Consider the following 24,318-nt stretch of genomic DNA (forward strand, 5'->3'; position numbering starts at 1 on the left):
CATGGTTGACTGTGGTGGGTGTAATTAGTGGCGCGCCGATTTGTGGATGAAGAGGAATGGGTTTTGGCATTGAAGAAAATAAGGGGGGGGTTACAGGACTTTGGCATTTTTTTCATAGGGCATTATGTAATTATTTATTGTTACATTATCCAGAGATGGAACCGAACCGAGACTGGACGTATACCCGAGAGCACCCTTGTTCCCAGAATAGTTTGAAAAATAGGAGGTGGGCTTACATGTATAGCCAAAGGTAGGATTATACCCGAGTGGTTACGGTATCTTGATTATTATATAATCAGAGCTGCCAACATTTGAATCTTGAGAAAAGGGAGATTTCCTGTTGCAATCAGGGAGATTTGTCAAAATGTGTACATCTTTGGATGAAACCATTTCCTTTTCAGGGAGATGACCAAAAATTAAGGGTTCTGAAGGTTTAAAAGTAGGGAGTCTCCTGCGAAAAGAGGGAGAGTTGGCAGCTCTGTATATACATACCTGCGAACATTGAAAACCTAGAAAACAGAGTACATGGCGAACGTAGGGCGCGAAGCGCCCGTAGTATCGCCTCTGACGGTGGGGGGTCCAGGGGCCCGCTCAAGGGCCCCTGGTGGGGTCCAGGGGCAAAGGCCCGGTGGGGGTTGAGGGTGCGAAGCCCCCCAAAGCTAGAGGGTTTCTACACTGTAAAAACCCTTATAAGCCCCTTCACAGCAGACACATTTTATAGAAAAACAACAATAAAGAACAAGGTGAAAATGAAGCCCTAGGCTTTATACACTTTCAGGAGGGATTTATACTCCATATCTAGCAACAATTTCAACACATACATGTATTTGATGACTACAACCTTTGAAAAAAATGTGAAAAAACATTCTGGGACCTGTTTTTATGAGTTTGAAAAATATGCTTCCTTCACACAGAAAATGTGCTTTTAAAAATGCAGTTTCCTATACTTTTGTACATAACGATCATTCGTTAGAGTAATTTTTTGGCTTTATAACAAGGCCTACGTGACTGATAGGACATTGATATGATGCACAATACAAAGTTGAAAATTCAGAAAAAATGTCAAATTTTTTGTTGACTTTGGAGAACCACTAGACGTATTCTGAAGTGCTAGGATCATTCACAGTTAATTTGAAAAAAATTGGAAAAAAATTACAAATAAATACAGTTTGTTATCTTTATTATGAAACCACTAACTAATGTTTACCTTCTTTATCTATCACATTATTATACATGCATTGGTTTTCCATGCATTTATAATATGTGCTAGATGAAGAGGTAAACATTAGTTAGTGGTTTGTATATTAAGGTTATACAGGATTTTGAAATTTTGTGTAGGCAAATTGGCTGCACGTAGCCACCTAAAATATTTAGTTTTTCAAAAAATAAACATGGCAGGCCTAAAAATCATACTTCATCTTAAAGTTGACACTCTAATGATTATTATTGTAATACTTTTAACGTCATAGCTCATACACAAATGTACTTTGTAAGTGTTTTAATTTGTGTTCAATTTCATGAGCATGAGGTTTTTTGGGAAAGAGGCCAGGAAAATATGGGGAGAGGGTCCGATTTCATTGCGATTTCTCATATGTGTTACAAACAAACCAATGAAATAATGTACCTATTTATTCTTTCGATAGGTCCTCCTGATTTAAAACAGTAAGCTTACATGTTCACAGAATGTCAATGAAAATGATGGGGTAAATGTCGTCTTTTTTGCAATAACAATATTAATTTAGTGTGCCAATATATTGACACAATTATTCCCTACATTATTTCTTTGAAGTATCAGCTAACACATGCATATCAAAATTTTATGAATCAGCTACGGGAAACATTAAAATAATTTATTTTATCTCAGCATATCAGGCCAAATGGTCCAAAATGGAGTTGTGAGATATGCACACATTTAGTTTCAAGTACTCACATTTTCTGCTATTTTACAGTATCAATTCACAATCCCATAATATTCCAGGTGCAGTGCTCCTGTATTACTACCGATAATCCTTACTGCATGGGAAGTATCAATTGATTTTCACAAAACTTGCAGAAATTGACCAATTTCTGCCAAAACTTCCACACTATCTATGTCATGTTCAAACCATGTGCTAACTTGTTTACAATGCTAGTTAGTGTTGCCAGGGCCAAGGTGATAGTACTTATTTTATTGATTTTGTCTAGTATAGTGCTGGTTGAATACTCATGCTCCACTGTGCTTATGCTTCAGTGATTTTAGCAATAAAATGAAAATGATACGGTTGCCAGTTCATGCACTGGAATAATAATCACTATAAGGGGGCACATCACTAAATAAATGTCCCATTGAAATACATGTGAAAATACAATAAAGTAACTAGGTGCATAATAATTATGAGTCCTGGGGAGGGTAGAATGGGGAGGGGGAGCAGTTTTTGGCAAACATTTACAGTGCATCTTTATAAGGCTTAGGAAACACTACAGAAACATTCAAATCTGCATCATAATATCTAGGCCATTTAAAGTTTCCACATTGGCAAAGTTAGGCTGGCCGAGAGCAGGGCCAGGGGAGGATGACAGGAAATGTTGGCATACCTTTTAAAATCTAACCCACGGGCCCCCATGTATATTTGGGATTCCCCTTCCAAAGAAAATGATAGCCCCTCACACCTTCTCTTTCTGCCATGAGTTACACCAAATGCGGAAGGATTTAGTGTAGTGTCCCCTTAAAACAAGAACTGTCTTTAAAAAAGAATTAGTGCTGTGGGATATCTAGAGCAAATATTGATACACAAAATAATTTAAAAAATACTTTGTTGATACAATTTTTTCAATCTACATCTCTGAGATGTTTAATATATACATATACTTCATAAATAAAAATTAAAAAACAAAAGACAAGTTGAGTGGAATTTTCACTCTCCGTAACCTTAAGGATAACAAACTGTAATTTTTTAAATTTTTAAAAAAAAATTTTTTTTCTCCAGAAAATCGGAATACTCCGATTTTCGGGGGTTTCAAACTCGGGAAATCGGAGTAACCCCGCGAAAATCGGAGTAGTTGGCAGGTATGTGTATAATGCACAACATGCTGTGTTTACATAGCTTGTACATCAATCATGTATAATTAATTCACTTCCGTAGTGCACGTTATTGTCTGTCCAATTAACTTAGACACCCAGTTTTTGTTACTTATTTGAAAAAATATCCACTTTTAAAGAAAGTCATGAAAGAAAAGTCACATTCGCTGAGACCTAACGGGATTTTTGTGTTTCCAAAGCATTGAGTGAGAGTTTACCAGAAATTCTATTGAAATTGGAATGTTTTTCTCAACACTTTAAAAATAATCCGGTAGAAGTTGGGTACCATTATTTTGGAAGGTCTCATTATACAGATTTGTAGGTATGGTGATTTTGGATAGTGAATGGATGAATAGTAAATTAATTATACTCCTCACCAAAAACATTTTATAAAAATGAAAAATATAATTCAGTTCATAAAATGCAGACAGTGTTTCTAATTGGCATTTATTCTTAGTGTATTAACTATAAGTGATCCCAGCTGTCCCTCCTCAACCAATTACAACAATTCGGCGCGGTATTTGAATCTTCTTCTGTGCATGCTTTTGGCTTGGCCCAATTCTAAGAAAATACCAATTGTATGCACTATAAATGTTCTGATGTTATTGGTGAGGAGTATAATTCACAATACACTCCAGCCGCATAGTAACTTGCTCTATCATTTGTTATAATGCACCAACTGTGACATCTTTTGAGTTATAGAGGTTGTGCATGGAATTATTGATTGGCTCCAAACAAAGGTGTCCTTCACCGAAATCATGGCACAGTGCAGTCCATTCAATCAAATATTGTCATCAACCTATTTGATCGTAGTGTATTTATTATGTGTGTGAGACGACCTCTCGCGGTAGATTGCAAACATGCTTTTGTTGAATGCATTTGAGTAGACCGCCATTATTGTGAATTAGTAAAAGGATCAAAGAAAAAAGGGTGGAATCACTGATCAATATGCATGATTACAATGTTCAAACACCCCTTACTGTAAATAGATTATCCCATCAAAAGTTTCAAGTCATTAGGAATATTCGGCTGGACCCAGATATCTTGCTGTAAATCGGTCAAAATTGAATAAAAGTAGACAAGGAAGAATATTTTTCATCGCTTTACTAATAATTTCTGTTAGGTCTGACCGTGTTTAGCAACTTTTCTTTCATGACTTTTTTCCAAAGTGAAAACTTTTCGAAATATATCCTAAAAACCGGGTGTCTAAGTTATTTGGACAGACAATAGTAAACCATTGGTTACTGGTTCAAGCCTGGGCTCATACATCTGTTCCGAATTTTGATATGCTATAGGCTTTGTGTTGTGATCATTTCGATCAGTGGTTCGTAACAAAAAAAGCATGAGCCAGTTGACCTACCAAGGGCCATATTCTAATGTGCACTACGACAGCGAATACAGGGTTCACAAGATGTAAGCAATATATTTTGGTGCGAAGGGGACCCAAGTAATGGCCAAAGGAATTCTGACCATCACTTGGCTCATTGGATTCTACTTGTAGTGATAAATTCTCTTGTTTTAAAGTTATACATCAAGTGAGTGGGTTTTATTGCTAGATATTTTACCATTTTCACTGAGAAAAACAGGAATTTATAAAATTTACCGCCAAATAAAAGTTCCATTTTTCTATATCATATAGGCTTGTTATGCATCCCTTTTTGTTTGAGGGCTCTTTTACTAAAAGCAAAGTAATCAAAAAGAAAACCGTGTTTTGTTAAAGTATCTTTCACACATTCCAAACATGTTTTAATATGGTTCAGTGAGAAACATAGCCATTTATGAAATTTCATGAATTACATACATACTTGTCTAAACTAAAGTTGCACTTTTCTACATTAGATTTTTGTATGCATTAACATACTTGTAACACATTTTTCATTCTAATTTAATTTTAATTATAGTAAGAAACAACAAAAACTTGATAGCTCATTTATTCAACCAAAAGTTCATTGTTTGGTTCAATCTGTTTTGCTGGAACCTGAGACCTTTATTTCATTGGTCATGCCTTGAGTAGTTCAAAACCTTTATGGAAAAATGGCCTTTATTATGACTCAATTTGTTACAAGGACAACTTGACAAGTAAGGGACGTATCTAATTTTAAAATAGTCAAATTGACTTGTTTCAGTTAACATTTGAACTTATAACTTACTGGAAATATCCGTTGATGTCCAATTTTGTAGTCCAAAATACAGATGTATCTGCTTGTTCCCCCACCTAGTCTCTGCACTCCAATCTGCAGATTGCCTTTTTTCCACTGTAACCGACTTCCATAATCAACAGATGCATATTTCATGTCACCATGAGCACTGCACAGAATTTCAATATCGGCACTGGAGCTCATTGTCATCAAACCTGTTTTCCTTGGTCCTTCAAGCACACTTCTTTTCCACTGTGTAGTACCTGCAATAAGAAAGTGAACAATAAATTGATAAAAACGTCCAAATTATTGTTCTGGAATTACACACAAAACAAGATGGTTCTCCAACCACAATTCAGTCTTGTCCGAAGTGGATTTCTTATTTCACAACCTAAAGTTTTATTCAGATTTCCTTTGACAGCTTAACCATCGCGTATACGTGCGCGACGTCAAGCGTATGCATTGGACCTTGTGCAAATAATACGTGCTGGACGGCTAGCAGTACGCTTAGTCGCTTAATTTGTAAAAGGAAATCTGAATAAACCTTTACTACATGTATGCTACAGTGATTGGATAGAGCCCAGTTCAGACGTGGTCTAATTCTGCATAAAACCGGGCAGCCTTATTTCTATAGATCTGCTGCGCATTCAAATTGCATTGTATTGCATCGTAATTATGTCAGGCGGATTTATCCGCCTGATATACTGTGAAGCTCTCAAATCTTCTTTCTTCTTTAGTAAAACCAAAAATTGCTACTAGTGCCAGACGCTTGCACCAATTTTGACCAAACTTGGCCACAAGAAGCACCGACCCAAGCTTAATATAACTTCTACACGGATAGGGGTCAAAGGTCACATAAGGGTTATTAGTGGTCATTTTGTGAAAATCTTTAAAATGCTACTGCTCCTTTAAATGACATGCTATGACCACCAAACATGGTCACCAAGAACCGCTGGCCCAAGCTTCAAATAAGTTGTACCACAGATTGGGGTCAAAGTTCATGTAAGGCTTGATAGGGGTCATTTTGTGAAAATATTTGTGTGAAATGTAATGAAGCAGCTATCATTAGAGGCAGCAATTTGGCTGATAGGCAGTTAGGGGCAGTAACAACATGGAGACATCTAGTCTAGTGTTTTGATAAACAAGAGATAACCACAGACAATGGTTCTGCTGTCTGTGCTTCAAAACGTGTAAAGTTTCGTCAGAATTGGTCTATTGCCAGGTGGTGAATGCCATGCATTCTCTAAATTCAGTCAATTTCCATCGTCAACCGTGTGGAAAATGTCATACGGCCGGGCGGTTTCACAAGTTGCCGGCTCTATCATGCCACTCGCCGCCTGGCTATTGCAACTGCAATCGTAATCCATACATCAAAACGTGGAAACTGTCGTCTAGCGCGCTATTCCAACTGCAATCCATACACCCTGCATGCAAGACATGACTTGAATCGTCCACACAGGGATTGAATATTACAAACGGAGTCACCCATTCAGGTAGGCCCATTCGAAATTCACACTCCCTGTGTGGGAGATTAAGATAATGTCTTCCGGAGAGGTTGTATGAATTTCAACTGGAACAGCCCAGTTGGGGCGTATGAAACCGCAAGTGGGTGATTCACACGAAACAAACTGAGGTATGTTCAGATGCCAATTTTGTTACATATCTTGAGTGTAACTTGTGATGTGATGCCTGTATGTGAGATATAAACAGCTATATAATTTTCACTGATGGCTAATAGGGGGGTGTGTGTGTGTGTGTGTGTGTGTGGGGGGGGGGTGATATCTTGGCTAAAACTGCATCATGCCTTCCCATGCATGATGCATTTATGAAAATCAATAATTCCCACTATATAGTTTCTACAGATGACGCAATAATGGTGAATAATGATGGGGGGGGGTAAGTCGAATGTTGAAATATGACCGCATAAAACTGCAAAGGTCATGTGAGGTCAAAGGTCAGGTCAAATTTGAAGTTGCTCCGATCAAGCTGTAACTTGGGGAAAATGATCCCTGACACTTGGGGAGTATAAAACCACAAAGGTCATGTGAGGTCAAAGGTCAGGTCAAATTTAAAGTTGCTCCAATTGGGCTGTACCGGGGTAAGTCGGGGAAATGATCACTGGCACTTGGGGAGTATGAAACCGCAAAAGGTCATGTGAGGTCAAAGGTCAGGTCAAATTTGAAGTTGTCGATTGGGCTGTAACTCGGGAAAATGATCCTTGACACTTGGGGAGTATAAAACCACAAAGATCATGTGAGGTCAAAGGTCAGGTCAAATTTGAAGTTGCTCCAATTAGCCTGTAAGTCGGGGAAAATGATCCCTGACACTTGGGGAGTATGAAACCGCAAAAGGTCATGTGAGGTCAAAGGTCAGGTCAAATTTGAAGTTGCTCCGATCAGGCTGTAACTTGGGGACAATGATCCCTGACACCTGGGAAGTATTAAACCACAAAGGTCATCCGAGGTCAAAGGTCAGGTCAAATTTAAAGTTGCTCTGATTGGGCTGCAACTCGGGAAAATAATCCCTGATACTTGAGAAGTATGAAACTGGAAAGGTCATCCAAGTTCAAAGGTCAGGTCAAATTTAAAGTTGCTCCGGTCAGGCTGCAACTTGCGGCAAATGATCCCTAACACTTGAAGAGTGTAAAACCGAAAAGGTCATCCGAGGTCAAAGGTCAGGTCAAATTTAACGTTGCTCCCAATATGAAACCGAAAAGGTCAACCGAAGACAAAGGTCGGGTCAAATTTAACGTTGCACAGTATTGCTGCGTGATGATGTCATCAGTCATACGCCTAACTTACCTCGTGCCCTTGCACAGTCCCTTATACCTCAGGAGTATAAAACCGCAAAGGTCATCCGAGGTCAAAGGTCAGGTCAATTTTAAAGTTGCTCCAATCGAGCTGCAACTTGCAGAAAATGATCCTTGACACTTGGAGAGTATAGCATGAGTTTACCCGAGGTCTAAGCCCTAAGGTCAAACGATACTAATCAGAATCAATCACCGCCTGACATTCGTGGCTCATGAGCCACAGTAGCTCTAGTTTCATTTGTGTCTATGCTAATTATGTTTACACAACATGAACCCACATGTTTTCAAGCAAATTCGACGATAATAGACCTGTGATCAAAAGCGATCGGAATGTTACAAAAGTACAGATTGCATTCAGCTTACTTCATACGAGATGATCTTTGGAAAAATACGGCATAGTTTGTCTTGGTGCTTGCGGAATGCCATGCAGTAAAATATTAAAACGTTGCGGCAATTCATGATTGACACCTAACAATCGGCGAGTCCTTCGTATAGGTATGCTAGGTGAATTCAAATTTGCCATCAAACTGTATCATTTTATATATCAAATTAAAGCCCTTGAGTAAACAAAGCCAAAACTGAAAACCTTTTCATAGCATTTTCTGTAGCAAAGTTACATCTTGTCAAAGATTGACTTTCATCAAAAAGATTCAGCTAGCAAAATTCCCGAAAACGGCATTTCGGGGGTGTTTCTAGATCTTAGTCTCATTATGATAGCAGCCTTTTTTAATGGAACTGCTATCAAAATCCCTCTAAAATTCCATGTGCGATTGTCTTATCACCATAAAAAATCATATATTTGGGTCAAGTGAAGTATAGAAAACATATTTATGTAGGTTTCCTTGACCAGCCTGTTCTTTTAAATTTCTATGTAAAATATGTATTGAGTTCTAGGCGAATTTGGTTGACTAGCAAATGTGTTAATTAAGGTTTGCCTGGCATACATGTACCTACGCCAATAAAAGGATTAGGGATTAATCTAATGTGATAATCACAACCAGGCACATGTAGCTTCCACGAGTGCAGAGACAGAGAGAGAGAGCCCATCCAGGCTCAGTGCACCTTAAGGGCACACAACTATGAATCAACTGGCGTAATACCTCTTTCTCTCTTTTTATTTTTTTTTAAGAAAAAAAAGGATCACTTTCCTCACAAGGAAGTGAGGATAACACTACTAAACAACTACTACTAACAACTGACTTGCAGAAACCAATCTAACAGCTTATGTGAATGAAGACACTGCTGGTTAGAACACTCAAAATAGGCAATGTGCCAACAGTCAATAACATCAACAGTTCAAGAGTCTTTTTGTCTGCAATGACAAACTGACATTCAACATGAATGTAAAATGGTTCAAAGTTCAAAGAAGTAAACGCCAGTTCCAGAGTTTTCTTTTAGAATTCCAAATGACATACGTAAATCAGTTCAAAGTTCAATGAAGTGACCATATAGGAGGACACCGATGATGGATTAATGTCATAGTACACAGTGACCTGTCCATTTAGTTTAACACATAGTCTTTCAGGTGCTCAGGAAGTTTGTGAGGCGCTGCGCCTTTGTGTGAGCAATGGTGGCATGATCTCAGGGCCAACCATACTAGCTTGGTGGATACTTTCACTAACCTCACTGCTGTTACCGGTACATGGATTAGACTGTGCAACCAAACCGGAGGTATTGCTGGAGCTATGACCGCTATCGCGCAAGGGATCGCGAGGATCTGACTCAGAACTGGGGTGTGAGTGATTAGCATTCCTGGGCAGGGGGTCACAAGTAGCAGGTGTGGACAACTCGCCAGGTATGAAAGGAGGCTCTGGAGGAGTACATTCAGGGACCACTTCAACAAACTCGAATCCTCGGTGGGTGGAGACGACTTGGGAAAGGGACGAGAATCCAGGTCAGGATAATACTGGACCTTAAAGCACTCAGATTTCTTGATACGATAAGAAGTATTCCGAAGCTGAGAACCCACAAATTTGCGGATGTTGCACCATGGGCCTTCGATAGTAGTGACTAAGTAGCGATCTCTAGCATGAGATTTCTTGCGATCTGAGTAGAGGTAGACAAGATCACCAACCTCCAACTCTGCTGCTGGGGAGGCAGAGGCTAATGGGGCCTTTGAATGAGCACTGTGTGGGTGGTTGGCTTTTCGCAAGGCATGCTGGGCCTGAATCATTTGACAATCAGTGAAAGGAACCTGCTCATTGGTAAACTGGTCTCGCTGAAACCACATCTCACGGGCTGAAAGACCTCGGGATCTGATGCGAGTATTAAGGGCTGCAGTAGCAATGGCAAGTGATAATGCTGTAGCCGGACCACCTGTAGAATCTTGTCTGAGCAACTCATCTTCAAGCTCACGAATGGCTTTCTCAGCAACAGGATTCTTGTTATTATTTTTAATACGACCGATCTCAACCGATAGATGGTAACGTGTGAGAAGTTTGTCATTGGCGAGTCGAACAAACCCTGGTGCTGGGTCAGTACGAATGACTGCAGGAGGGCCATCAAGTGGACGAAGTTCAATGCACAATTGAATCAGGGCATCACGCAACGTGCCATGTTGTTCATTCTCGACAATGCAAGAAGCTGTGTAGGACGTTGAGGTTTCGCGCAGCACAAGGACTAGCTGGCGGCTACGCTTCAGGATATCAGCTGCAAAAGAAATGCCAACTGCATCGGGAGGGTCACTTGAGGACTGCTCGATCAATGTCTTAGGAGCATTGGACAGAGAAGCACACTGGTGACAAGTTGATGTCACTTGATCAATAGCCTTGTCCATATCAAGAGCATAAAAGTAACGCTGGGTCACCAAACTGAGCTGATGTTTGGAGGGATGGTCAAGTTGGATGTGCAGGGCAGTGAGAAGACCATTTAAGACCTGTCTGGGAACAACAATACAATCGCGAGTTGGGGACAATGGTTGATCACGACGAACAACAAGTAGGCCATCTCTAGCGATAGATGCAACCTGCAAATAGCGCTTCACATCTTTGACAGAAGTAGCTTTCTTTGAAGGGCGAGTGCCCTGAACTAGATGAGCATGTGTTCGCCGCAGATCCGGGCATTCCTGCTGAATAGCATGCCAGGCTGCTTTGCTGGCAAAGGGGAGCTTAGCTTTCCCGGACAGAATGTCATGTGCGGAAACACGAAGGACAGTTGCTTCCTCTTCACGCTTGATAAAGGAGCATATTTGACAAGTGGGCTCAGTGCAGTCAGGGGCATTACGACTAGCAAAGTCTGAGGGGTGTTAGCTGATCCTGCAAGATGACGAACAGATGCTTGGAAACGACTGACAGTGGAGAGGAATGTGGACACGCGAGGACTGGCTGAAAACTCACCCCGCAGAGCTTTTCATATGCCTGAACACAAGGTTTGCTGTCAGTGAGGATACATGTCTTGTGTTTGGACTGAATAACATAGGGACTGAAGTGCTTGGTGGAGGCAGAAATAGACAGCGCCTCAATTTCGCAGAGGGTAACCATGTTGGCTGTCGATCACGCAATTTAGCACTGAAGAACCCGGCGAGGAAGAGTTTGTCATTGCGGAAATATACAATGTCGACCCAATGCTATGTTTCTTCACGGATCCATCAGTAATGATCCAAAGCTGATCATTGGGATGGGGAAGTGTGACTGCCCTAGCGGAAGACAGTGCTGCTTGAGCCTTGTGAAAAGCAGTATGCAGACTATCAGACCATGTAAGCTCTTCAGTTGATTGGTGCCCTGCAATAGCATCATCTAATGGGGCTACCAGACTGGCACAATTCTGAATGACACGGGCCAGAACCTTGTATGCACCGATGAAGGACCGCATGCCACCAACTTTGCTTGGAGGCGAGCAGCTGGAAAGTGTGGCGATGCTATGGGGGCTGGCACAAAGGGTTCCATTTGACCAAATCCAACCCAGAATTACTGTCTTTTGGGGGCAAATGACTGTTTTGGAAGCAGAAAGACGTAACCCAGACTTAGACAAAGCTTGCAAAACTTGACGCCAATTCTCAACAAGTTCATCCACAGTATTACCACCACAGTACAAGTCATCAGCGAGTTTTGCTACAACACCTTTCTCTAAGAGGTCACCAAGGACACGACACATCAGTTCCTCAAGGGCTGTTTCAGAACCTGGCATACCCATGGCACCCCGTGTATACACACGCACGCCACGAAAGGGAGTTGCAACACCACAGTATTTCATGGACTCATGGGATAAAGGGATTTGGTAGAAAGCACTAGTCAAGTCAGTGGCAATCAAATACTTCCATTTGGCAATTGAACGCAATGTTGAGTCCACATTGGGCATTAGAGAGGGTTGTGGCTTGCTATATCTACCGACATCAGCAAATGCAGTAACCAGACGAAAGCCTCCATTAGGCTTCTTGACAAGAAAGGACGGGTTAAGGTATTCGACACACACACCGACATCTTCAGGTCTAGCAAAGACGCCTGCTTTTTCAAGCTGATCAAACTTTGATTGCAACTCTTGGAGTTTATCCTGTGCATACAATGGGAGACGACCTTTGCGTTGCGGGGGTTGGACCGGTCCCATATTAACCACAGATTTGAAAGGGCCGACAGCACCATTGTAACCTGGGAAACTAGGGTCAAAAACCTCATCGTACTCATCGAGAAGACTGCGGAAGTTGGATTGCTCACAAGTGCCAAGTATACCATCTGGGTCAAGGGCAACAGCAGCTGAGTAGTTAACCGGTGAACTGGGCTTTGGGACACTGACTGATGCTGCTGCAGCAGTGTGTGATGGCTTAGAAGTTAGTGATGGTGAAAAAACAGTGTGTATCTGGCCAAGATGTTCATGCTTTCTGATGACAAGTGGCACACCAGTATTGTTGGGAATGCGAACCCTGCCTGCAATACTTGTGATTACATCAGGCTTGGGCCAGGCTTGTTTGGGCGGTAGGAACCTACCGAGCGGGGTATCAACACGGGGCTCAATGGCAAAAGTAGCATCTGATTCAACGATGTATGCAGGGAGATTTACCTCAACGTATGAGCCTGGCCATATGGTAGTGTTTTGAGAAGGTCCACGAAGTATATGGGCACGACGAACAGTGTGCTGGGATTTGGGGCTCTTGTTGGCGCCATAAGTGATAATTGTACCATCTGTCAAGATGATTTGGTTCTTAGCAGGGCGAATTGCGACATCATTGCATTTCATGAAGGGAATACCTGCAAGGATTTCTTCGTCAAGGTCTCTAACAACTAGACCTTTAAAGACAAAGGAGTGTCTGTCACGAGTAAAGGTGAGGGTTGTTTCCCCAACTACCTTAAGAGGGGATGACCCATCAGCTTGACGGGCAGACTGCGAACTCTGATGAATGGGGCATCCTAATCGTTGGACAGTGTTTTCGCGAATGAGATTACCAGTGGATCCACTGTCAATGGTGATGCGGACCGCATGGTGCTTGTGGAATGCATCTACATAAGGAGACTGATCAACATGAATTCGCAGCGCTGTCTGAACATTGGGCTGCGCACTAAGGTCAGGTTGATCAACAAAGGCGCATGCTAAATCTGAGTCGCTGTCACAATCATCAAGGATGTTAAGCTGACGGCGCTGGGCCAGGTATTTTCTGTCCTTTTCAGGGAGGTACGAGCACTCGCTTAAGAAATGCGCATGGTCATGTCGACCAGCTTGCTCACACAGAGGACCGGATTTACCAAATGATTTCTTAGCTTTCAATTCAGGCATCGGTCTCACGCTGACTACTAGTGCGCATGCTGCGAGCAGCATCGTTTGAGCTCAGCTCATCCAGGAGCGAATCCAGAGCTTGAGAAATTTCGGCTTTGATAGAAGCCAAGGTGCGGATCTTAGCTCTGTACCGCATCGCTGCTTTACTAATCGGGGCAGATCAGGGTTTATAAGACGCAACCACGTTAACACTACAAAGTTTTCGAGTGTAGGCGTAATCTCCTCATCTTCATCGATGACTTGGTCATGGTGACTGATGCCGCCTCCTTCACGCATGAGGTTGTCTTCGGTGAATGCTACTAGACGCTGGTACAAGTCCTCTGGCCGTCATCAGGGCCAAGGGTAATATTGTTGAACTCTAGGAAGTGGCCACCTGTTGTTTGGAAGCCAAAATGGAGACGGATGGCTTGCCATATCTTTTTCAGGCTGGTGCAGTTTTTGAGTATTGTATTTCGTGAGATAATTGGACAATAGTTGGCTATTTGTCCAAGCATAAGCTCCAATGCAGCATTTTTCTGGACTGCTGTTTTCCTTTGGGCTTCCTGTATGTCCTCACCGTCGTTAGTGAGACCTCGCAGAGGGGAAGTTTTTGACTTTTTGCCCCATACCGCTCCTTCAACCAAGTAGGGAGAAAAGCTTGGGTCTAATGACAGTGTATACTGGAGGTTATGTTTCCAGCTTTCAAATGAGTTTATTGTTTCGTTCTTTGTTAGAGGCCATTGCTTCGGTGCACGATGTGTTGTGGCCATTGCTGATTGTTTTTACACTCGTGTATGTGAACCAGAATAAAAGCTAATATGCAGCCTTGCAGGCTTAAGCTTACTGTTTTAAGCTTACTGGTCGCTCACAGTCTTGTGAAAGATCACACATTTAGGGTTCAAGATGACCACCAATTTCGTCAGGAAGGTCAGCTGAGAGACTTCAGAGATGACTGGTTTCAATCCAAGCTGTCACCACGCCAATAAAAGGATTAGGGATTAATCTAATGTGATAATCACAACCAGGCACATGTAGCTTCCACGAGTGCAGAGACAGAGAGAGAGAGCCCATCCAGGCTCAGTGCACCTTAAGGGCACACAACTATGAATCAACTGGCGCTACTTCGTATCCTCCGCTGTCAATTTCTTATCCACTCACTAATCCTCACAAAAGCTTTGTGTTGATTACGTAATGTGTGGAGGCAAATTGCAATAAGTACAATGAAATAATGAGTAGGGCGGGCTCCGAGGGGGTTTCTTCTTCATCTTACTTACATGTACGTAACAGTATTGTTCTCCAAAAAACCCGGAAGCTTGTCGTCTGGCGCTCTAGCTGAAATACAGCAAGATAATGTAAGATAGTAAATGTAAACCTGTATTTTACGTATCTCGAGCTAGCCCAGTTTCTTCTAAAGTCTTATTCAGATACAAATTATAGGTATGCTAGGTGAATTCAAATTTGCCATCAAACTGCATCATTTCACATATCAAATTAAAGCCCTTGAGTAAAGAAAGCCAAAACTGAAAACATTTTTGTCATAGCACTTTCCGTAACAAAGTTATATCTTGTCAAAGATTGACTTTCATCAAAAAGATTCTGCTAGCAAAATTCCCCAAAATGGCATTTAGGGGTGTTTCTAGATCTTAGTCTCATGGCGATAGCAGTTTTTTTAATGGAACTGCTATCAAAATCCCTCTAAAATTCCATGTGCGACTTGATTATCACCACAAAAAATCATATATTTGGGTCAAGTGAAGTATAGAAAACATATTTATGTAGGTTTCCTTCACCGACCTATTCTCGAAAAAAATTCGAATTTCGCTGACTAGCAAATGTGTTAACTACGGTTTGCCTGGGATACCTACAAATTAAGCGTACTGCTAGCCGTCCAGCGCGAATTATTTGCACAAGGTCCAAATCACAGAGAACCTATTCTTGAGAGGGCACTCTATTCACGTGGTTTCTTTTCCAACGCTAAAAGATCACAAATTTTGGTGGTTTGCAAATGAAAAGTGTCCGCACTATCGATCGATTACGTAACTGTTATGAATAATTTATTAGGTTTTCAATGCAATCGCCTCGACCCATTACATATTATCTGTATTATCAAAGTACTTGGAATAGCAATCTGGTGAGTTCACTGAACTACACCCTAATACTGATGGAGTTTTAATGGCGTTTAATGGCGCTAATCCTCTCCATACACAGATGAACAAATACAATAGGAGAAGGTCAACACATATGACCTCCTACATGACATGTTATATGAGATGTACAACAACCTGAATATCACAAAGATCAGTGTTCGTTTGTGCATATGAACTGCATATTTACAATACTAAATATTACTTGTTATATATTATGACAAATATTGGTATTATGACAACACGGTATATACATTGTATATAAAACGACTAATAGATCCTACTATCATGGCGTCAGGTCATTGGTTCATCATATCCCGTATGTTTCTTAAAATTCATTCATATTTGAGACAAATTTCTGTGCCCATTTTATAGGCGCACAGGTGGATCCGGTTTTTTTTTCATTTTCATTTCTTTTTGATGAAACAATTAAGGTTTTCCACTGCACGGAGGCCACTAGGTGATACTAATTTAATGCTATTTGTAAATGAATGCGGATTCCCGGTTGTTGTTTTTCCACAGTGTGACAACTGTCCACCCATCCAGACGACATCATAACATGATAAAACGTCTGTATTTGTACGATTAGTAAATATTAAACTGAACTTTGCCTTGGAACATTGTGTAAGACGGTGTAAGATTTTGTGGGCGCCCTCAACATTATTATCCTCTTTGTATCCGTAGACTGTGTGAATTCTATGAAGACTACTTAATACATGGGGTCATATCCATGGACACAAGTAACGAAGTGTATACATTCTGTTAATAATCAAGAATAATTGACAACACGATACGCAACTGTATTTAGGGGCTAACCACTAATAACTTAATAACTAATTAATGATTAATAATGCCGGGTAGGGCCTACTCCTGGGCGACTCGTGTGGGTAAGGACGCTTAGGACGGTGACCAAATCTCCCAAATTTCACACGGGGGGGCACACAAGTATGATAGTGTAGGCCTATACACATGTATGACTCCAGCACATGTTAATGTTTATGACGCAAAGACAGTTGTGGTAACACCATGGTCGCAGACCTGCAAAAACAGGATAGTAATGAAACCAGTTTTTATTTTCCTTGCTCTAGCGAGTTCACAGAGAAGGTGTTTCTAGTACAATGCAGCGTCGGACTCTAGCTGAGAGCGTAGCCTAAGTCCAAACGGACTCCAAGAAGGGCTCTCCATACACAAATGAACAAACACAAAGTAGGGTAGTCTCCTCCGTGACCAGCTTGATTTCGATGGAGCAAAACCAAATTGGCTGCAGAGGAGACGGGTCATTTTGCTATGCAAATGAGCTGAGTAGCATAGCCCTGGTCCAAATGCACACGCTTGACGTCGCACGCGTATACGTGATGGTTAAGCTGTCAAATGAAATCTGAATAAGACTTTAGGAGAATAATTTAGGCTAGTCCGAATAATTAGACCCAGAACAAAATATTAATTTCTGACATGATCGTGTACTTTTAGGCTTGGCTTTTAGCTTTTAGGCTTGGCTTTTAGAAGATGTGTGGTGTGCGCCCTTGAAGGGGTACGGTCGGACCTCAACATCGCTCCGAAATTGTACCGCTCAAAGTCAGGCTTTTTGTCACATATCCATCCAAAAACTGACATTCTGAAGCTTTTAACATCCTGGATCATACTGGGAACATTAGTTTTGCGATATATTGCTTTAGACGGTGAAATTTGGACTTCATAAATCATCCTGGTCCAGCGTGAGTCGGCCATCTTGATTCACACGTCATCGCTGCAGTCAGTGTAATTGCGCAATGGTAATGGATTCCAATATGGCGTGCTAAGTTGCCTCCACGGGTCGTGCTGTGAGTAGGATTAGCGCTGGTATTTCCCAGTGTCTTCCCCTATGGCACGTGCCCTGTTATTCATTCACCATGTTACCAAGGATCTTTGTGAGTATTGCGATAATTTTATTTATCATTGAGCCTCAATCTGCGTGTGAATTTAGCAACATCAGTGGATGTGTTTATCTCACACGAGCCTTGTGTAGATAGTAGTAATGTAAATTATACATACATGAGCTTTCTCCTGCTTGAGCAGGCATACAGTTGTAAATCAATATGGTTAAATGATCTGAATCTTAAGCATACACACTGGAGTATTTTACTGTTAAACTGGATTCAAGGAGTTGACAGTCTGAAACCGAACATGCACACAGTGTTTAAATTTAATCACCTACCTACACAATTGTTCATAACTAGACGTAGTAAACCTCTTGTCGAAAATTTGAGCAGATCAGGCATTATGTATTTGGCCATTCTCTTGCTTATGCAAGCAGGAGATTGTGAGTTAAACCCAGGGCCCTTTGATGACTCCTGCTCAAAGTTTCCATGTGTTGTTTGTAATTTACCATGTACCTGGGAACAAAGGGCTATTCAATGTGATGAATGCGAGGGTTGGTACCACTCAAGTTGTATGGGAATGAACACACTCAATTACGAAGTGTTAGGAAATTGCAGCATCTCCTGGACCTGTTGTAATTGTGGCCTCCCCAATTTTTCCACCTCACTTTTCTCACAATGGACTCTTGAAACATCAAATAGTTTCTCAAGTTTGAGTAATGTTTCTGAAGATGATGTTGGGCCTCTTAGTCCACCTGTAGCCTCATCATCTCCCAAGTGCTCTCTGCCGAAGAAACAGAAACCCACCATCCGTAAGTGTAAAAAGCCCCAACCCAAAAGGCAATTGAAGGTCATGGTGGTAAACTTTCAGAGTGTGAAAAACAAAGTTGCCGGGCTGGCAGCATGTTTAGATATCCATGAACCCGATATTGTCTTAGGGTCTGAAACTTGGTTAAACCCAGATGTGGGTAGTAAAGAACTATTTCCAGGTAACTACACAGTGATCAGAAAAGACCGTAAGGACTCACACGGTGGAGTTTTAATTGCACTGAAAAACGACCTTGTATTTACCCATAAACCGGACCTTGATGCAAATTGTGAAATCTTATGGGCTCAAGTGCAATTGGTAGGTTGCAAAACATTAACCATATGCTCCTTCTATAGGCCACCAGATAAGAAGGAGTCCCAGTACCTGCAAGAGTTACATGATTCATTGGCAAAGATAGAAAATCCTAATGAAGGGATACTCTGGTTGGGAGGAGATTTTAATCTCGGTGATATCAATTGGACCGATCAATCGATCAGACCTGGTCCAAACCCCAGGAGTGTATGTCAGCAATTAATTGACATTGCTAATAATTTTAACCTGGAACAAGTTGTGAACAAGCCTACCCGTAATCAAAACATCTTGGATCTCTTCTTTGTCAATAATGAAACTCTTGTTGAGAAGTCATGTGTTTTCCCTGGTATTAGTGATCATGACGGAATCCCCATTATCACCATGAACCTTAGCCCTAAAAGATGTAAGCAAAAACCTAAAAAAATATACCTGTTTCATAAAGCCAACTTAGAAGGAATGAAATGTGAGCTCAGAGAATTTGGTGATGAATTTGTGAAAAAGAACACACACAAAGAGTCAGTAGAAATTCTCTGGTCACAGTTCAAAGAAAATCTGTCGTCCACCATGGACAAGTTCATTCCATCCAAAGAGGTAACCAGCCGGAATAAAGTACCTTGGATCAATAGTATGGTGAAAAGATCTCAGAAACAAAAGCAAAGAGCTTATAATAAAGCCAGAAAGAGTAATAATCAAGAGGATTGGGACTTATTTAAAGAACTAGAGCGGTTCTCGACTTGCGCGGTTCTCGACGCAAAGCGTCGGCCGCAATGCCTCCACCTTGAGGCGTATCATTTTAACCGGTGCAATTTCACTAGGAGCTGGCCATCCCTAAATGTGGACTGTACCCACCAAGTTTCATGCCCATACAACAGTTTAGTAACTTGACCTTAGATGACCCCTGGGTGACCTTGGATGACCCTGGAATGACCTTCCAAAAATTTGACTCTAAATGTTGACTGTACCCACCAAGTTTCATGCCCATACGACAGTTTTTAGTAACTTGACCTCAGATGACCCCGGATGACGCCAAAATGACCTTCCAAAATTTTGGCTCTAAATGTTGACTGTACTCACCCAGTTTCATGCCCATATGACAATTTTTAGTAATTTGACCTCAGATGACCCCTGGATGACCTTGACCCACTGACCAATACAAACTTGTTCTGTCTAGGGTCAAGATGCACCCACCCACCAAGTTTGTGGAACGTGCGACCCCTAGTCTCCGAGAAAATGGTAATTTGCTTGTTACGCATAAATTATGCAAATTAGGTACTTAATTACCATATTTTGTGCTGAAAATCTAATCAGGTCAAGAACCTCTGGCCCCGCTACTCCCCACCAAGTTACGTCACTGTAACCCATACGGGTCTCCAGATAATCTGTTCACAAGGTTTTTTTGCTTGATACGCATCAAATACGCATAAATTATGCAAATTAGGTACTTAATTAGCATATTTTGCGCTGAAAATCTAATCAGGTCGAGAACATCTGGCCACGCTACTTCCCACCAAGTTACGTCACTGTACCCCATACGGATCTCCAGATAATCTGTTCACAAGGTATTTTGCTTATTACGCATATTACGCATAAATTATGCAAATTAGGTACTTAATTACCATATTTTGCGACGAAAACCTCCTATAATTTGAAGACCCCCAATGGCCATCCCTCCACCAACTTGCATCACTATACGTCTTACCAGTTCTGAGAAATTGGACTCGCAAGCTCGGACGGACAGAGAGACAGACAGACAGACAGACAGACGGACAACCAGGAAACATAATACCTCCGGTGGAGGCATAAAAACGTAAGGACACACACCGGGTGACAAGAACCTCCCATAGAAGATATATCAGAGATCTTTGAACAAGTTCATTTGGATTGTTAGATTTCACTGTTGACATATTTCTTTTTGTACAAATCCAATAAAAATGAAGATGTTAAACTCACATTTTAGTGACGTTTCACCACTACACTAGTGGTTTCATCAGACTGGCAACTCATCACATCTGACTGCTTCCTTTTATAGGCAACAGGAACCGCTATAGAGGGCGTGATGAGTTGGTCAAAGATGTTGTTGAGTGAGTAGGCCCCCTCGTCCTTGTTTAGAGTGTCTTTTCCAGTCTGATGAAACCACTAGTGTAGTGGTGAAACGTCACTAAAATGTGAGTTTAACATCTTCATTTTTATTGGATTTGTACAAAAAGAAATATGTCAACAGACATATATCAGAGATTTTTGCATGGAATCAAAAAAACAATTTTGGTCCTTCGTTTTAAGAACTTGCGCAATGATACTACTGGTATTCACACCCTCAAAAACCAGGGTGTCATGGAGACTGATAATACCAAAAAGGCTGAGCTTTTGAACGCTCAATTCAAATCCGGTTTCACAAAGGAAAACATGACCACGATGCCTGAGTTTGAATCCAAAAACACTTCCTCTATTTCCAATATTGTGGTCTCAGTGAATGGCATTACAAAATTACTTGCAAATTTAAATCCCAATAAGGCCACAGGACCTGATGGGATTTCACCGCGTGTTTTGAAGGAGTTTGCTCCTGAAATTTCGCCCATCCTTGCCTTTATTTATCAAGCATCCCTTGATTCACGGGTCTTGCCCAATGACTGGAAAAATGCAAACATCTCACCAAATCACAAGAAAGGGGAGAGAACCAAGGCAAGCAATTATAGGCCTGTTTCTCTCACCTCAGTTCCATGTAAGGTATTAGAACACATCGTTCATTCGCATATCATGAGTTTCTTAGATAAGCATAGCATTCTTACAACATCGCAACACGGTTTCAGAAAGGGCCACTCCTGTGAGACACAGTTGATTCAGACCATCCATGATTTTTCATATTCTCTTAACAACAAAACTCAAACTGATGCCATAATCATGGATTTTTCCAAAGCGTTTGATATGGTACCGCACAATCGTTTACTACTCAAATGCTCTCAATATGGTGTTAATGGAAAAGTAATGGATTGGTTGTCTGCATTTTTAAAAATCGCAACCAACGTGTCGCTGTGGGAGGAGATTTTTCCGGCTGGGCAAGAGTGGAGTCTGGGGTCCCGCAAGGAACGGTCCTGGGCCCACTCTTGTTCCTTATTTACATCAATGATCTGCGGATAATCTACACTCTACCAGTCGCCTCTTTGCGGACGATTGTGTGATTTACAAAAATATCAAGTCGTCGCAAGATGCCCATAGTCTCCAAAATGATCTGGAGACACTATCATCATGGGAGAGCCGTTGGCAAATGAGCTTCAATCCAGACAAGTGCTTTGTTTTAAGAATACCAGCATCTAGAGCTCCGATAATTACCAAATACAAACTTGGGTCTACCATTCTTCAAGAAACCACTCAACACAATTACCTGGGGGTAGAGATTCAGCAAGACCTGAAATGGAACTCACACATAAATAAGATAACATCCTCCGCTAGTAGAACACTTGGTTTGTGCGTAGAAACCTACATATAGGGGCATGCACGAGAGATACTAAGAAAGCTGCATATACAGCTTTAATCAGACCAACACTAGAATATTGCTCGGCAATATGTACTTATGTAGGTATGCTAGGTGAATTCAAATTTGCCATCAAACTGCATCATTTCATATATCAAATTAAAGCCCTTGAGTAAACAAAGCCAAAACTGAAAACCTTTTTTCATAGCACTTTCCATAGCAAAGTTACATCTTGTCAAAGATTGACTTTCATCAAAAAGTTTCAGCTAGCAAAATTCCCCAAAACGGCATTTCGGGGGTGTTTCTAGATCTTAAGTCTCATTATGATAGCAGCTTTTTTTAATGGAACTGCTATCCAAATCCTCTAAAATTCCATGTGCGGTGACTTATCACCATAAAAATCACATATTTGGGTCAAGTGAAGTATAGAAAACATATTTATGTAGGTTTCTTTCTTCGGGCACTTGTTTTAAATTTCTATGTAAAAATGCATTGACATTGTCGGCGAATTTGGCTGACTAGCAAATGTGTTAACTAAGGTTTGCCTGGGTTACCTACAATATGGGATCCATATTCAAAAGAACTCATACAGAAGGTGGGGAAAATCCAACGTAGATCAGCCCGTTTTATACACAACAACTACGATTGGAAGGAGAGTGTTACTGAACTCATGCGTAAATCCGAATTGGACATGTTATCAACAAGACGTAAAATATCAAGACTGTATTCTACACAAGGCCATGGCATAGGGGGGCACTAATAGACTGCGGAACTCAGTCCTCAATGATAGTCAGTCATTTATCTTTTGGTCGTTATATGACTATCATTTGAGGGACTGAGTTGTTATAATATATCTTCCGAGGTGCAATTTCAGACAATAGCTGGGGATTAGTGGGGCAGAGGTTATCTATTGAATCCTTTCATGACCACTGAAGCATAGTCAAGTCTCCCAAGGACACTCGGCACAAATTGAAAGACCATCACAAAAGAATGCATGCATGTCAGGTCATCGACACCAATTTGGTGTTTGTTATGACACAAATTTTGTGTCTGTTATGCACCTCGAAATATGTACCTTAAAGTCTGTATCTAGGGCACTAATAGCATTACCAGTGCAAAACTACTTACGGCCGACCCAGAGGCTCACTCGCAGATCAGCACAAGGAGCATATATTGAACACCAAACCAGAATCGACAGTTATAAGTACTCTTTTGTCCCCAAAACTGTAAGGGACTGGAATAGCATTCCATCGAACATTACCAACATCCCAGATCCTGAACACTTTAAGATCACATTGCCCTTCGTCCGAGTACAGGATCGAAACATTCATGACATTAGGGACTAAAAAAATCCAAACAGCGCACACCACTATTCCTATTGCGTCTTGTTCCTACGAGTACGATATTATTCAGGATTCTGAAGTTGGTACTACTAAGGAAGAAGAAGAAGAAGAAGAGTACGAGGGATGTTGCATAGTATCCAAAAAGAAGAAGATCCTGCCCAAAAGTGTCTCCTTTTGACATGACACGTCACATTTATCATGTTTATCCGATTTTAATATGTCGCATATGATCTGTCTAACTTAATGACTGTTAATTACTACAATTACCTCGTTTGTGTTTTGATTTTCTTACGTGATTTGTGATTTGTGATTTGTGATCTGCCATGAGTCCCGGGCCACGAGTTTACCACCAGTAGTAGTAGTAGATCGTAGTTCCCGCCTTTATGTAGGCGCACCCCTGAATCACAGGGTAATAGGGGGGGGGTCGAAACAATTACATAAAATCCACAGAAGCGACGACACAGCACACAAAACCTCCACCAACAAACATCTAGGTGACTAGCTAAAACACCAAAATACCGCCACGAAAAATTATACATCATCTTGCCCGCTACCATCACACTTGTAGACTAGACGAAAAGTACGTAGGTGATCAGCCCCAGGCTGAAGTTAAAAGGCGTTTATTCTTCCATGATGAACTTTCTCTTCCGGTGGAGAGCGAAACAAAGCCTCCTTGTTTCGCTTTCTATGGCTTCAAGA

General features: G+C 41.2%; 2 protein-coding genes across 4 annotated transcripts in view; one reads left to right on the forward strand and one right to left on the reverse strand.

The window, feature by feature from the left end:
• The window catches only part of LOC140135769 (kelch-like protein 26), a 49,286-nt gene extending 25,362 nt beyond the window's left edge, over positions 1 to 23,924 (reverse strand). Inside the window, exons 1-2 of one of the 3 annotated variants that reach the window (XM_072157386.1) lie at positions 23,887 to 23,924; positions 5,209 to 5,459 (exon numbers count right to left, since the gene is read on the reverse strand). In XM_072157386.1, coding sequence (XP_072013487.1) covers positions 5,209 to 5,406 — 198 coding nt within the window. In that variant the 5' untranslated portion in view covers positions 5,407 to 5,459; positions 23,887 to 23,924. Of the gene's footprint in view, positions 1 to 5,208; positions 5,460 to 14,809; positions 14,930 to 14,961; positions 15,037 to 23,886 lie in introns of those variants that run through there. The other 2 variants (XM_072157388.1, XM_072157387.1) reach the window with 2 other exon arrangements.
• LOC140172508 (uncharacterized) lies at positions 18,091 to 23,753 on the forward strand. Its single transcript, XM_072195652.1, has 2 exons — positions 18,091 to 19,532; positions 23,690 to 23,753. Exons 1-2 carry the CDS (start codon positions 18,091 to 18,093, stop codon positions 23,751 to 23,753), a joined length of 1,506 nt encoding a protein of 501 aa, XP_072051753.1.
• Positions 23,925 to 24,318: the final 394 nt, after the last annotated feature.

This window comes from Amphiura filiformis, chromosome 16 (assembly GCF_039555335.1).
Source record: "Amphiura filiformis chromosome 16, Afil_fr2py, whole genome shotgun sequence".
In the NCBI taxonomy this organism is placed as follows: domain Eukaryota; kingdom Metazoa; phylum Echinodermata; class Ophiuroidea; order Amphilepidida; family Amphiuridae; genus Amphiura; species Amphiura filiformis.